The sequence below is a fragment of the Panicum virgatum genome, chromosome 8N (genome assembly GCF_016808335.1).
Source record: "Panicum virgatum strain AP13 chromosome 8N, P.virgatum_v5, whole genome shotgun sequence".
Taxonomy (NCBI): domain Eukaryota; kingdom Viridiplantae; phylum Streptophyta; class Magnoliopsida; order Poales; family Poaceae; genus Panicum; species Panicum virgatum.
The window spans coordinates 46,083,368-46,099,213 of NC_053152.1; the positions used below are offsets into that span (position 1 = coordinate 46,083,368).

At 44.2% G+C, this 15,846-nt stretch overlaps 3 protein-coding genes across 4 annotated transcripts; all 3 read left to right on the forward strand.

Moving 5' to 3' along the window:
* Positions 1 to 1,230: 1,230 nt before the first annotated feature.
* LOC120685142 (probable indole-3-pyruvate monooxygenase YUCCA11) lies at positions 1,231 to 3,871 on the forward strand. The gene is made up of 6 exons (XM_039966974.1): positions 1,231 to 1,514; positions 2,250 to 2,462; positions 2,757 to 2,883; positions 3,158 to 3,391; positions 3,472 to 3,594; positions 3,701 to 3,871. The coding sequence occupies exons 1-6, from the start codon at positions 1,231 to 1,233 to the stop codon at positions 3,869 to 3,871; spliced, it is 1,152 nt and encodes a 383-aa protein (XP_039822908.1).
* A 1,720-nt stretch (positions 3,872 to 5,591) lies between these two features.
* LOC120684690 (splicing factor U2af large subunit A-like) lies at positions 5,592 to 11,064 on the forward strand. Of its 2 annotated transcripts, none has more exons than XR_005679408.1 (10): positions 5,592 to 5,891; positions 6,601 to 6,884; positions 7,482 to 7,598; positions 8,028 to 8,101; positions 8,889 to 8,953; positions 9,069 to 9,170; positions 9,244 to 9,864; positions 9,975 to 10,113; positions 10,257 to 10,487; positions 10,583 to 11,064. XR_005679408.1 is itself a non-coding variant. In XM_039966586.1 (10 exons), the coding sequence occupies exons 1-10, from the start codon at positions 5,706 to 5,708 to the stop codon at positions 10,718 to 10,720; spliced, it is 1,794 nt and encodes a 597-aa protein (XP_039822520.1). In that variant the 5' UTR covers positions 5,592 to 5,705; the 3' UTR covers positions 10,721 to 11,057. The 2 variants fall into 2 exon arrangements, 1 of the variants encoding a protein (XP_039822520.1); XM_039966586.1 differs by having other exon boundaries at positions 10,420 to 10,487; positions 10,583 to 11,057.
* Positions 11,065 to 11,568: 504 nt separating this feature from the next.
* LOC120685955 (putative FBD-associated F-box protein At5g50270) lies at positions 11,569 to 13,760 on the forward strand. The gene is made up of 3 exons (XM_039968104.1): positions 11,569 to 12,570; positions 12,664 to 12,845; positions 13,315 to 13,760. The coding sequence occupies exons 1-3, from the start codon at positions 11,583 to 11,585 to the stop codon at positions 13,609 to 13,611; spliced, it is 1,467 nt and encodes a 488-aa protein (XP_039824038.1). The 5' UTR covers positions 11,569 to 11,582; the 3' UTR covers positions 13,612 to 13,760.
* Positions 13,761 to 15,846: the final 2,086 nt, after the last annotated feature.

Genomic DNA, 15,846 nt, shown 5'->3' on the forward strand with positions numbered 1-15,846 from the left:
TTTATTCATAGACACTAAAAAACACGACACGAACTTACCATGATGATTGAAATAAAGGTGTATGCCGCGTCATACATTTGCTGGACCCAAATGAGCCGTCATAGATTGGCATTTGTGTTCGTCGTATGCTAAGTTCTGAATACCATTAAATTTAAGGTCACCTGCAAGGTAAATGCAAGTGGCTTTTAACTTGAGGTCAATCATCTTCATCTACCATGCATGGTAATAGTTAACAGGGCATACATTGCATATATTCAACCAAAAGTTCCAAAATTTTGTTCAGGTGTATGAACCCATAAACCACCATCAATGAATCTAGGTTGCTGCTGCTATGAATCATGAATGAACATCATAGAGGCAAATATTACTCTGAACTGTGTAGATGAACATAACAGCTACATGATCTGCCGGAGGGACCAAACCAGCCAAACAAAGAAAAATGACAGTAGTTCTCTGAACCTGAAAGTTGAACGAGCTGCTGCAATTTAAGGGCCCCTTTGGATCACGGGGAAACGACAGGAAAAACATAGGAATCGCCAGGCGCAGGAATCGTTCCTGTACTTTCTTCCGTTGCTTTCCTTTCCTTTCTTTGCCCTTTGGCTCTCCGCGATTTACCTCGGACTTCCGCCACACCATGAGCTCGGACCGGATGTTTCGTTTCCTCCGTTCACAGTGAGAGCGAATCCTTTCCTCCACCCTTTCCTCCGGAAGCTTTCCTGCCTATCCAAAGACGTGGTGACGTCAGCTAATCCTCCGGAAACTTTCCTACACGTTTTCCTTCGTTTCGCCTACTATCCAAAGGGGGCCTAACTTTGAGCATAAGTCCTCATGGAGCACAAAAATAAACCTGCAGGTTCAAACATAATTGCCACCACAAATAGCTAGTAGAGAAAATCCAAACAAAAAGCAAACGGCTCAAGCTGTAATGCGGCATGGCCGCCGCATAGAGGTGGTAATGGACCATGGCTCTAATGATTTCTTCACAATTCTACTTGGTTCTTAATTTTTTTAGTTCAAAATTATATAAGATTAGAGCCTGATTCTTAAATTATCTAGGTTAAAAATTTAAATCCTCTACGGCCGCGGCATCCCTAGCCTTGTCGCTGAACGGGTAGGCGCAGGCAGGGGTCCCTATCCCTCGGCTGCCACGCTCATGCTCGCGTGCTGCGTCGCTCCGGCTTCTTTTAGAGTTTTAGGGTGGCGGCCACCGTCGCATCGGTGCTGGTCCTCATGGCGGCGTTCTCCGTCAGGTTTGGGCCACTGGCGGGCAACGTACAGCCCCGAAATCATGCTGCTGCGACTGCGGGTTCAGTTCACAAGCCTGGCATGGCGGTAAACCGGTTGACGTGCGCGCTAGTGAGCATGATGTTCATCTCGCTCATCGATGTGGTCACCATGCCCGGGTGCTTCTTCCTCTACACCGGGGTGGCCGCGGCCGCCTGCGCGTTCGTGTACGCCCGGATGCCGGAGACGAGGGGTTGGAACCTCAAGGACATGGACGAGCTCTTCGCCAAGTGATGATCGATCGTTGATGGCTTCGATCATCACTAGTGTGACCATCACTAATGATCGAGGTGGATGCAGAGATGAATGTTAGTATCTGGGTGTTTTGATGTTACCCCAGCTATTTATGCTACAAATTTTGTGCGACTTGACGCTATTTTTGTTTTCACATTGGGACTTGAAACTGTCGATTTTCTTTAGTCATACACAGCTACTGGTGAATTTGCCGCCTCTGTCACAATTTGTACTATATTATTAATTCATGATTTATTTTTAAAAGAAGGAAATTGATGCTACGATACACAGTTACACACAGTGTGGATGGGGAGGTTCTTGACGATGCTATGTATGGGAATAGTTCCTGAGGAAAGTTATAGTAAGAACTTAATCTACACTTGAAAGAATAATTTCTCCTACATCGTGTTTCTAGTCATTTCTGAACTATGTGAACTTTCAAATTGATGTTGTGAATCATGCCCGGCCAACATTCAAAATGCCGCCGTACTATGGTTACTCTTCTTTCCTAGTTTACACTACACACACTATCATCTATACCGCGCATTGCCCTTTAACACAATTTTGCCAAATTTGACTGCAAGCATGTTCCCACTTGGTCGAAAAGCAATGAACGCGTCAAAGAAAGATATATATACACTACTCATCTCTTAGCAAACCTTCACAATCCATCAAGCCAACAACAATCAACATTTACCACAAAGGTCTACGTTCGCAACACTTCACCATAGCTTCATCTCTCTTGTTCTCAATGGAGGAGCAAACCTAGTTCTCATAGTGGGTGCAGGCCCAGCTGGCCTTGCGACAGCAGCATGCCTCACCAAGCTCTCTATCCCTCATGTCATCGTTGAGCATGAGGACTGCAGTGCCTCCTTGTGGCGAAACCGCGCCTACGACCGCCTCAAGCTACACCTCGCAAAGGAGTTTTGCGAGCTGCCCCACATGTCATACCCAGCAGATGCCCCGACCTACATCCCAAAGGATCAGTTCGTTAAGTACCTGGATAATTACATTGAGCATTTTGATATCCGGCCAAAGTATCATACTACCATTGAGTCATGCACATATGACGAGGGTAAAAAGTGCTGGTTCAGCATGGCCCGTGATGTGACAACATCTGTGGTTGTTAGGTACACAACTAGGTTCCTTATTGTTGCAAGTGGTGAGAATAGTGCAGCAAACATTCCGGTGATCACTGGGCTACATGACTTTGCTGGAGAGGCTATCCACTCATCCAGGTTCAAATCTGGCGCCACCTACTCAAGGAAGAATGCACTGGTGGTTGGATGTGGCAACTCTGGAATGGAAATCGCCTACGATCTTGCATCCCATGGTGCCAATACATCCATTGTTGTTCGTAGCCCGGTATGTGTGCTATTCCTTTTGCATTGAGAGCACAAATGCAACTAGAGTTTAATTGCGTGACAAAGTTCTTAATTTGAGTTAAAGCAGCATTCATATATAATAGATGAGCAAATTCATCATAAGCTTTCCAAAGAAGAAGTATGTATATACTACTAAACACGTGAAAAACAGCGCTACAACACTTTCGAAAGGAACAATATAATGATCTTTACACATTTATGTTAGTTGTTGTGCCCTTACAAATATATTTATGTGGTATGATATATGCTTGCAGGTACATGTAATGACAAAAGAAATAATACGGTTGGGCATGACATTGGTCCAACATATCCCGGTGAATGTTGTGGATGACCTTCTTGTAAGGTTGGCAAATTTAGTGTTTGGTGACCTATCAAGGCATGGAATTGTGAGACCAAAAATAGGTCCTCTCCAACTCAAGGCAGAAACTGGTCGATCTGCTGTGATTGATGTTGGGACTGTGGGTTTAATCAAGAAAGGGATTATCAAAGTGAGCATATTTTCTCATGTGACAAATTTTTTATAATAAAATTTCTCCATCAATATATTCATGTTTGTTTAACATTTCAGGTGCTTGGAAATATTTCCAAAATCAAGGGCAACGTAGTCGAATTTGAAAGTGGGAAAGAAAGCGCTTTTGATGTCATTGTGTTTGCTACTGGATATAAAAGCACGGCAAATACATGGCTCAAGGTAGCAATGCTAATGTTTGTTTTTTCCCATGCAATTAAACATTTATTGCACTTGTGTCAGTTCTGTTTAACAAATTTATAATTTTTTTTATAATTGGTGATTTCAGAATGGTGAAAGCATGTTGAATAATGCTGGATTGCCAAAGAAAGAATTTCCAAATCATTGGAAGGGTGCAAATGGTCTCTACTGTGCTGGTTTGGCGAGGAGAGGCCTGGCTGGTATTGCCATTGATGCCAAGAATATTGCAAATGACATTTCGTCTAGCTACCATGCGTGAATGTGATACTTATTAAATAAACTAGCTAGCCATTAACTGTACTTAAGGTGGTTTTTCAATCATTTAGCGATATTATGTGGTGTATATATGCTATATACTGATCTTCATATTGCGAGTAGTTTGTAACTTCGTATTGAACTAATATTGTACGACCACAATTCATTGCTTGTGACATACTGTGCTACCTGGTGAAATGATGAAGCTAATAAAACGTTCATTATATATTTTGTACACATGAATAGTCACACAATAACAAGGATACTTCAGAAAGATACCATGGAACATTTCAAAATTCATAAAGTGAATTGTGTTGTTGCCAGGACAATGTAATTTCACCACACTTTAACTATCCAACATATGCCACAGCGGTGCAAAAATAAAGGCGGTGCAAAAAATAAAGACGAATAAATGAATACCATGCTATAACACCAAAAAATATTGCACATAAGATTAAAAAATTGTACGAGCAATCCAATTGGGTTAAATTAACAATATGTTATGAAAACAAATTAATGTAACAAAAAATTACAAATTTAGAAATCTTAATTAAGAACACCCAATACAAAATAGCATAAACAAAATAAGTAAGCCTAAAATGATTCCTGTGAGAGAAAAAATCTGAAAAGTGTTACCTACATACATGACTTATTTACCATACCTACGTATAAGAAAAAGAAAAACCAAGTTTTTTCTATACTATAAAAGTTGAAACAATTGAAAACATTTCTCACCAAGATTAAGCCCACCGTACCTCTCACGGAAGCCCCACTGTCAGGCCAAAAAGCCTGACGAAAGGGATGGGGAGATTGATTTCGTCAATGTTTACCACCAAAATCCTATTATTTTTTACACCAGCAATTTCTTATACACACCTCTTGTACCCACATATTACTTTCCTTTAGCAGACACATACTTTCCTTTGCACATACATAGAATCATAATTGACGCCATTTTTTCTTTTGGAAGGATAATAATTAACATCATTGTTTATGGAAGGAAAAGAAAGATGTGTATTAACGTATTACTTTCCTTTAGTATACACATACTTTCCTTTGTACATACGTTAACCCATAATTCATGTCATTTTTTTTCTTTTGAAAGGATAATAATTGACGTCATTGTTTATGAAAGAAAAAGAAAGACGTGTATAATTTTAAGAAGAAAAATAAATGCCATTGTTGCTTGATGGTTTTGGAAGGATATTAATTGATATCGTTATTTTATGGAAGGAGAAGAAAGATGTGTATTATTTTTGAAAAGAAAATAAATAACATCATTGCTTGATGGAAGAAAAATTAAATACAGGCACGTACATCTTTCCTAGTTAGAATAAAAAGAAAAACCAAGTGACACAGTAACGCCGGGATCAGCACAACCCGTTCGTTGGGTGGCAAGCCCAGGCCTGCCACCCTCGCTAGAGCGAGCCCAAAAAGCCCAATCTCTCTCTCTCTGTCTCACTCTCACACGAGCGCGCGCGCGCGCACGCAGCAGCGGCCCAGGCCCGCGGCCGAGAGCCCACCGGCTTAAACGCCCACAACCGCCAGGCACTCCTCGCGCCCAGGGGGGCCCCGCTCGCCAGGGACAAGCACCCGCCGCCCCGGAGATCGCATCGAACTCCCCCGGGCCCACCGGCTAGAGACCCGCCTCCGCCACCCGCCCATCGCCAACCGCCACGAACCCGCGCGCGCCCCGTATATAACGAGACGGCTCCGCCCCCACGCGTGCTCCTCCTTCCAAATCCGCTTCCGGGCCCAAACCAACCCACCAAACCCTAGCTCGAATTAGAAAAGGAGGGGGAGAAAAATTCCCCAACCCGCCGCCGCGTCGCCGCGAGATGGCCGAGTACGACGAGCGCTACGAGGGCAACGGCGGCCCCGCCCCCGGGGACGCGGGCGCCCACGCCCAGGCCGAGCACGGCGCCGCTCCACCCCCCGCCGCAGCCGGCGGGGGCTCGCCGCCCGCCGCGGCCAAGCCCCCCGGGTTCTCAGACCACGCCGACGGCCGCGCCTCCCAGCCCCAGGTTCGTGCTCGCGTCGCCCCGATCTGATGCGCCCGCCTCCGTAACGTGTGGCTTAGGGGCGGTACCGGACCAGCTGCTTGGTTAGGGGGACGGGAAGGGTCTGCAGCGATCTGTGTGGGTTTTCGGATTCGGTGCGGGCGCGAGGGGTTTGGCTTGGGTGGTCCATTGTGCTGGGTTTCGATTGGTTCAGTAGGGGCGTCGTGTTTGCGGAGACTAGAGAGTGCGCGAGTTGTTTCCTCTTGATGAACCGACATAAAAATGCTAAAAAAACATGGGGAACAAATTAGGTTTTATTGGAGAATGGACTAAAACATACGGAACAAATTAGAATCTACGATTTAGTTTGGAATCACCGTCTTATGGTAGTGAGCTGGATGCGACCATCAGAAATCTTCTGTTTCTGTCAGTCTTGATGAGAATCAGGAGGTGGCTAATATGACAAACACCATGCATGTTTTAGCTTATCTTCTTATTTTGCCACTGGATATAATACAAAATAAGTTGAATGTTGGCATTTGATTGCTGGGTTGTTAACATTTGGTTCGGCTTAGTGATAGGTGGGTTATATTTGACCACTTGTTGGATTAATTGGTGCTGCTCGTGGATTGATGGAGTAGTATCAATCTCAGTCTACCTGCTTAGTGTCAAGTTTACAATTGTTGCCTTTGGATAAGTGACCTGACTAATTGATTTTTTTTACTTTCTTTAGCACGAGACACAGTCACATGACAGTGGTTCCTCGAAATCCCGAGAAAGGGACAGAGAACGTGATAAGGGCAAGGACAGGGAGCGAGACAGGGACCGTGGCCGGGAGAGGGAGAGGGACCGGGACAGGGATAAGGACCGCGAAAGAGGTGAAAAAGACAGGGATCGTGATCGCCACCACAGGGATCGAAGTGAGCGCAGCGAGAAAAGGGAACACCGTGATCGTTCCGACGATCGTGACCGCCACCGTGATGATCATGACCGTCACAGGAGCCACGATTCCGAAAGGTAATGTGCCAAGTATTTGTGCAAGTGTAACTTAGTTTTGCAAATCCCGCTTCTGTCTGGTGAATTTTTATGGCTAGTATTAAACTTGCTTAATGAATTGATGAATGCAAAGCTATCCTGCCCACCAGTCTAACTCGATGACCTATGTTCAAGAGATTCTCAAAGTTGCAGGAATATATTATGTGCCTGAGCAATCTAGGTTTTACCTCGTCATAGTCTTCTGAAACTGTTTAATATACTAATGCACCGTAATGTATCGATATTTCTAAGAAACCTAATTTTGTGAAGATCTTTTAATCACTGGAACACTTTGCTATTCAATTGTCATCTGCACTCTGCAGAGTTGTCTAGGCTTTGTTATGTATTTTTTTTTAATTCTCATCTGAGACTAAACAGTTACAGACAGTATCTGCATTGCTGCTTGTTAATTATTTCACTTTCCCTGAGCCAAATTTTTAGCCAGCTGTATTCTGGAAACTTGGGTCTTCGTATTCAATGTCGAAACCATGCAGTCAAGTCGATAATAAACATTGTTGTAAAAACAGAAAAGCACAAAGTTACTTGCAGCAGAAATCTGATGTATGGTTGATAATGCAGGAGAAGAGACCGAGACAGAGATGACCACCGTAGGCATCGGTCCCGCTCCCGCTCCCCGTCTAAGAGCCGTGACCGTGAACGTAGATCTAGATCTCGTTCGCGCTCTCGTTCAAAGAGGTACATGTTTGGATACTCTCTCAACTTGATTTTAGTTTGATTTCTGTTATTGCCTTGTTAATGCCACTGTAGGTTTTTGAATAGAAAATTTTGTCTTGTGCTTTGATGCCTTTTGTCCATGCTCTTTCCTTAACTAGTTGTCTTCTGGGTTTTGCATGTTGAAAACTGATTGTATAATGTAAATTTTTTAATTGTCATTTGTTGATTCCTTGTTTCCGAATCTTAACTTGGATAATGATGCTTTTTCGGTTGATGCAATTCTTTTGACGTGATCTATTCTTTTCTAGACATGGTCTGTGATTTATTGTACTATATCTTCTCCCTCTGTTTTCAAATAGTTTGCCCTAAACTTCATATATTTAGAAGCAAAGTGAGTATCTGCAACCTACTCTGCTGTTTCACTACTTGCTAACATCTTGTCTTAAACAGCAAGCGTGTGAGTGGATTTGACCAAGCACCGCTACAACCGCTGATGCCTATAGCTGCTGCTGGTGCTGTTCCTGGTATGTTGCAAATGTCATAATTTAGTGTTGTAATTTCCATTTTTATATTTATAATTGGAGTTGCACACCAGTGGACTTGCTGATTAGTTATTATGCGTACACAATAGTAAAAAAAAATCAAGTAAGTTTATTGCTCTTTCTAGTTTCTACTATCTTAGCAGTGTCAATTTCTAAAGTCTAAACTAGGTTGTAGTGTTACAAAGTATAGACTTCATTTTTTGTGGGTTTTCCTAAGCTTACTTAGCAGGTAAGGTTCTCTCTAGCATGTCTCCAGAAATTGGGCTTGAGCTCTTGGAACTGGTCCCATCAGGGGCCTGCTGTCTAGAACAACTGGATGCCTTTAGGACTTGGTAATCCTTGTGCTATGAATCCTTCATTTTGTTTGTACAAAAGACCTGTGAATTTTATTTTTAAAATTTTATTACGAATGTTAATTGAATCTGAGCAAAATTTTTCTTGTCTGCTCTTGGTGTTTGTTTTTTTGTTGTGTATGTATATGGTTTAGAAGGCAATCTAGGGCTCACTTTGTAGCTTTACTGTACGAGGGCACTCTGGTTGATAACTTGTTCGTCTTCGTATCTGCATGTATTATATTATCATGGTTTTCAGAGCTAATATTTGAGTAGTTTTTTTAAAATATGCTGCCCTATTCCTCTATGTGGAGTGTGGAAAAATTTGTCCATGTAGGCTTTGTAACAATAGTGGGTATTTATTATTTATTGTGTGATGCTCTTACTGGACATTCCATTTTCTTTATCTTAAACAGTTTTCTATTGATGAATTGCAGGTCAGCTGCCTGGAGTCACTCCTCCTATTCCAGGGATGTTTCCAAACTTATATAATTTGGGACAGGTAATGTTTCCTTTCAGGGTTACTTAACTAGCCTATACTTTGATTGGTACATTTTCATGATCTGGTAATGAAATGGTGTTTTTTTATTCCTAATTTTGTCTTGCCTTTGCATCAGATCAACCCCCTTGTTATTCAACCACAAGCCATGACACAACAGGCTACTCGACATGCTCGGCGTGTTTATGTTGGTGGACTTCCTCCAACTGCTAATGAGCAGGTAAATTAGTAATCTTAATTTTCTTTCCACTTGTTTCTCTTTTTGTTTACTAGTTTGGTATTATATCATACAGACTGTTGCCATATTCTTCAATGGAGTTATGGCTGCTATTGGTGGAAACACAGCTGGTCCAGGTGATGCTGTTCTTAATGTCTACATAAACCATGACAAGAAATTTGCTTTTGTTGAGATGAGATCTGTGGAAGAAGCAAGCAATGCAATGGCCTTAGACGGCATAATGTTCGAGGGAGCACCAGTGAAGGTTAGAAGGCCGACGGACTATAATCCTTCCCTAGCAGCTGCGCTGGGCCCAAGCCAGCCTAACCCGAATCTTAATCTTGCTGCTGTTGGCTTAACCCCTGGCTCTGCTGGAGGATTAGAAGGTCCCGATCGCATTTTTGTGGGTGGGCTACCCTATTACTTCACTGAGGCCCAAGTGCGGGAGTTGCTCGAGTCCTTTGGTCCTCTGCGGGGATTTGATCTTGTGAAGGATAGGGAAACTGGTAACTCGAAGGGCTATGCATTCTGTGTGTACCAGGATCTTAATGTTACCGACATTGCCTGTGCTGCTCTTAATGGCATCAAGATGGGAGACAAGACCCTTACTGTTAGACGGGCGAACCAAGGAACCTCTCAGCCTAGGCCAGAGCAGGAAAGCATCCTGATGCAGGCACATCAACAGGTGCAAATGCAGGTACAAGCAAGCCCTTTTATTTAAACTTTGGCAAACAAAGAGACATATTTTATGTAACAGTGATGTTTGTATTGCCATTTCAATCTCTTGACTGCTATCTTTGTGAACAGAAACTCGTGTACCAAGTTGGAGGTGCTCTTCCAACAAAAGTCGTATGCCTGACACAGGTAGTCACAGCAGATGAACTGAGAGATGATGAGGAATATGAGGACATTGTGGAGGACATGAGGGAAGAAGGGCGCAAATACGGTATACTGCATGAAACCCTGGACTTCTCTCCCCTCTTGTTTCGAGCTCTTATATTCTGTTTTATAATAGTTTTGATTGCCTTCCCTCAGTTACTGAATTTGTTTCTTTTTGTGTGTTTGTCTTTTTGTGTGTCTTTTTTGTAGTCCCACATAATGCCATTGCAGAGTGTTTTATAGTCCGACCCTATGCAATATTGGCAATCGGGCCTTAACCTACAGAAGACACACTATTCTTTGAGTTTGATTAATCATGTATATTATTATCACCCTCTTTTTTCTATGGATGTACTCACTAACACTTGGACAGGTAACTTGGTGAAAGTTGTAATCCCACGGCCTGACCCCAGCGGTGCTCCTGTTGCTGGAGTTGGGAAGGTGAGTTCTTGTCAACTCTTAAATCTACTCATAGCATTTGGCTTACTCTCTCAATTGACTTCAATCCTGATTCATGAACTTGCGCTGCGCTGCAGGTGTTTTTGGAATATGCAGATGTGGAAGGATCGACCAAAGCGAAGACGGGCATGCACGGGAGGAAGTTTGGTGGAAACCAGGTGGTGGCTGTGTTCTACCCCGAGGACAAGTTCCACGCAGAGCAGTATGATGGATGAAGTTAGAAAACCTATGCTAGAGTTACCTGAGGACAAGTTCACCGCAGAGCAGTATGACTAGAGTTACCCGAGGACATGTTCGCCCCAGAGCAGTACGACGACGGATGAAGTTAGAAACCTATGCTAGAGTTGGAGTCATGCAACACGATGTACTGTTTTTTTTCCATCTTAGTTGAGGACCAGAACCATTCCTAGTTTTTGCAGTTGATATCGGACCATACTGTAGTCATTGATTCCGGACCATAATGTAGTCATAAATTTCGTCCAGAAACCATTATAGTTGTTGGATACTGTGTGCTGTGCTGCTGACGAGGCTATGATGAAAGAATTCATTTGATGTTTCTTGTTGCTAGGCTACAATGGATTTTGCGTGGTGCTGGTAAATCTTGGACGCGTCTTGTGAGACATGCCCTTCCAGCTGGGAGATGACAGAACCCGTGTACTACCATTGCCTAGCTCGTGTGTTTATCTACGGAACGGAATGATTCGTCCAGTAGCTCTTGTGCGATCACAGAGAAGCAAGCCACGATCACATAGTTGGACGTATGTATGCGGGGCAATCCATGCCATTGTAGGCACTGAAAATGAAGCCTGCGAAAATTCTATCTTCATCTTTGTTTTCCGATGCTAAATAAAGAATTTACTTTTTTTAGGCCAAAAAAAGTAAAGTAATTTTCTGAAAAGAAAAAAAATCTTATTAAAAAAACTTAGTTCCCTAGTTGACCGAGATGGCCCAAAAGCACAGGAAGTGAAGGCCCACCTGCCATTGCGGCCCTTGTGTCCAAGAGATCTGTTGCCCTCGCAAAACCTAACCCCCAAATCCACCCACTCCCACTCCAGATCCCCAATCGATTCGAGTGCTATGGCTGAGCTTCAACGCCGCCGCGGCGGCGGCGGCGGCTGCTCCGGCGAGGACCGCATCAGCGGCCTCCCCGACGCGCTGCTGCACGAGATCCTGGTCCGCCTCCGCTCCGCCGCCGCCGCCGCGCGCACCAGCGTGCTGTCCCGCCGCTGGCGCCACGTCTGGGCGCACCTTCCCCAGCTCCACCTCGTCGCGCCACCAGCGGCAGCGCCAGCCTCGTTCCTGGCTACCGTCGACGCTGCCCTCGGTGGCTATTTAGCCCCTACCCTCGAGCACCTCGGCGTCGCCCACTTCACCGACCAATGGCGCGACCTCCGCATCCCGGCCGGACGCATTGAGCCTTGGCTCCGCTTCGCCGCGGAACACGTGGTGGGCAACCTCAATCTCTTTCTCCGTGCTCCTCTGATGTTCAACGGTTGGACACCGGAAATCCTCGGGGAGGAGGCGGTGCTCGAGCTTCCGGTGTGTCAGCGAGCGAAACGAATCGAGCTCCATCTTCGGTATGCAGATACAACGTGGCTCCGCCCCCAGGCATCCGGCCTTCTGTTCGCGGCGCTCACATCCCTGAAGATAGATGGCTGTGTCCGCATGGAAGGCAGCGATCTCACAGCACTTGTGAGCACGCAGTGCCCGTGCTTGAGGGACCTGGATCTTTACATTACGCTGATTGTCATCTTTGATGTCTCCATTCACTCCTACTCGTTGCGCACACTGGAGATCCGCCTCTTAGAGACAAGGCGTCTGGAGATTTTGGCCCCAAGTCTTGAAGAACTCATAATATCTATTCAGCCAATGGAGGCTCAGATCTCTGCTCCGAAGCTTGTCAAGGTCGTTTGGTGGCATCCCTATGATCCCCTTCTCCATCGGTTTGTTGATGTTGGCCGCCGTAGGCTCCAGCTACTGCAAATTTCTATCCAGTCGTCGTCCCTGTCTAAGCAGTTCGATGAAGTTGATAAGTTGGATCTGAGCATCTGTCTAGATTTTCCAGGTGTGTTGGTGTTAACAAATTTCATCACAAGTTGTTTTTAATTTTCAGACCCTAACTGATTAGTTTTTGTCTACTAATGAGTGGTTATGACAGATGTAGCAAGGTATGGAAGCTTCTTGAATGAAACAAATAAGCTGCCCAAGTGTAAGAGCGTTCGCATATTCTTGCAATGGGAACCCCATGGCTTGCTTCCTGTCATGTTGCATCTCTTGAGGAGTTGCAATGATACAAAGAAGCTTCGACTAGATTTATTTGGTCTTTTGTTCCGACGATTGGTAATTTCTAAGACCTTTAGGTTTATAACTTGCCATAAAATTGTTGATTGTAAGCTTTGACTTGCTGTTATTTGATAATTGAGAGTGTTGCAACATATTTTTTAGGCGGGGTATGGTGGTTGAGGTTCTGGATATGTTTATTTATCATTTTATAAATGTTGATATTCTATGCAAACTATTATTAATTGGATCAAATTAAAGATTTGTGCTTTAGCTAGTGAACATAAATCTTTTTGGGTTGCTTAGCTTGCTTGAATTTGTGTTATCTTGACCAAGCTGTAAATCAAAGGTATCATAGGTAGCCGTATTGGCAGGTGTGGGGCTCCTCACTATGTAGTGTTGCAGTGTTTATATATATTACAGCTAGCTGAACCTCGCACCATCAAAATTAAGCAAGCTATGTTGATTTATGAATATTATCTATATTCTCCACTAATGCAATGTTGTTGCATTCTATTTTTATTTCCAGATGCATTCTTGCCTGCCGTCTTGCCTTTGTCGTTTGGAAGAGAGTCGCAGGATTGATGGCATTGATCTCAGTTCACTTGAAGTGGCAGAAATCAGTAGTTTTTCAGGTTCTCATGAACAAATGGAACTTGTGGAGTTCCTATGCAGCAATGCAGGAGTTCTTAAAAGGTTGCTCATCACTGGCGTGTTTGGTCCTAGGCCCAAGGAAGTACGTGAGAAGGTCTGTAGCATGTGTCATCCAAATGTTAAAGTTGATTTCTTTGTGTTCCGCGAGGGGAGGCGGGTACTTGTTGACTAATTTCATGCGTGTGGTAAATGTAATATTATGTGGCCTTTACTAGCTAGTTTTTGCACAATAAGTGCAGGGTTGTACGTTTCAGGTGTTTATAGGATTCATCTTCAGTTCAAATTTGAACCCGATCAATTAACTCTACCTCAAAAGGCTCATTATTGCTGTATTTCTTCTTAGACTTAGACCATTTACATCTAGCCTTGAGATTGCAACGTAATCATTAGAATAGAGAAGCATAAGTTTCATGACACTCACTGCCAAAACTTTACAAATGTGACATCAAAGATGTAGCTCTTGTTTAGTTGCGAAATTCAAAATTCTAAAACTATCACATCGAAAGTGAATCTTACATGCATGGAGTATTAAATCTAGATGAAATAAAAAATTAATTATATAGTTTGCTTGTAAATTGCGAGACAAATTTAATGAGCCTAATTAGGCTATGGTTAGACACTAAATTGCTACAGTACACATGTGCTAATGACAGATTGATTGGTCTTAATAAATTTGTCTTATAGTTTACAGACGAGTTCTGTAATTAATTTTGTAATTAGTCTATATTTAATATCTCAAATGTAAAAATATTTTATTTCAAAAAGTTTATGGGAGCAACTAAACTAGAGGTAGATACACTTAGGTCGTGTTTGGAATGCGTGTAACGTGACAGCAAAGATGTGGATACAAAATATTTGTGACTAGTCTTGTGGCTAGTCACACATATGTACAAAATATGTGGTCCAACAACGTAATATTCTAAAAGTGTCCTTGTTATTGTGTGACTAGTCATGTGTACAAAATATGTGATAACGTTTTATTAGCTTCAACATTACACCAGGTAGCACAATATGTCACGATGAATTGTGGTCGTACAATATTATTTCAAGAGTACTCTTATTTCAATACAAAGTTACAAACTACTTCTCGCAACAGGAAGATCAGTAGATAGCATATGTACGCCACATGATGTGGCTAAATGATACACTACTATAAATATGATCATTGCAAACGGTCTATTACTGCCGTTTTCAAATAGATCCGACGGTGATATGCACTCATCACCGCCGACTTGTATTACGAACCGGCGATGATAAGTTTATAGATATCACCGCCGGGTCGTAACACCCGTCGGGTGTTACGACCCATTCCTATCCTCTCGCCTCTCCCGTGACCTCTCTTTTTCTCCCCTGAGCTCTCCTCCTTCCTTCTCTCGCTAGAGCATCCCCTCTCTTCTGATCCCCTCCCTTTCCCTTACAGATCGGCGGCGGCGGCTCGCGGCTCGTGGCGAGCACGCGGCGGCGACGGAAGAGCGCAGTGGGAGCAGCGGCGAGCACGCGGCGGCGACGGAAGAGCGCAGCGGGAGCTCGGGGCCGCGGTGGTGCGCATGGCGGCCGCCCTGCCCTTGCCCCTCTCTACCTCCCCGACCCCGGCGCCGCCTCCCCGACCCGACCCCAGGCGTCGCCACCCCGCCTTGTGCAGAGGCGCCGCCCCCGCTCCGATCCCCCGAGGAGATGCCCCGCCGGCGACCTCTCGGCCCTACACGCCGCGGTCCCCGAGCCCCGCCAGCGCCGTCCCTGTTCGGAACCCCCAACCCCCGGCGCTGACTCCTGGACCTCGGGAGTCAGGACCCCCACGCTGCCCTCGACCCCGGATCCAATCGACGGCTCCACTGCTGTCGTCTTCTCGCTTCCTCCGGCGTCCTCACCTCTGCTGGGCCGGCGTCAAGCGGAGCTCATCTTTCGTCGGTAAGAAATCCTCTAGCTTGGATCCTTTCTTTGCTGCGAGTGATCTAGTCCAAACTTCCTTGCTGAGCTGTGTAGATACTCCAATCCATCAATACACTCTATTGCGTATTTGCTTGATAAATGTGAGCATCCCTGCAAAAAACTGAAATAATGGGCTCTTATCTTTTTACCCAAACCAATAATATCAATTCTAGATTTTCTTATCGATTATAGATATGCGATCCCACTGTTCAGCCTTTTGCAAATTGTGGTTGCAGAGCACAGCACATTGCAAATTCTAGATAGAAGTTTCAGTATTGCAAATTCATTACCTGAGTACCCTGCAACTATAATTCATTTTTATGAAACATTTGCTTGCTTAGTGTCCTGGAGCCTGTATGTTCTTAATGGAGTATCCCCCAAAACCAAACGGCGATGGAAAGTTCTATCACTGTTGTTGTCCAGAAATATGCTCACCACAATGGTAAAACTTCTAGTGCTGATAACGGTGTCAATGTAA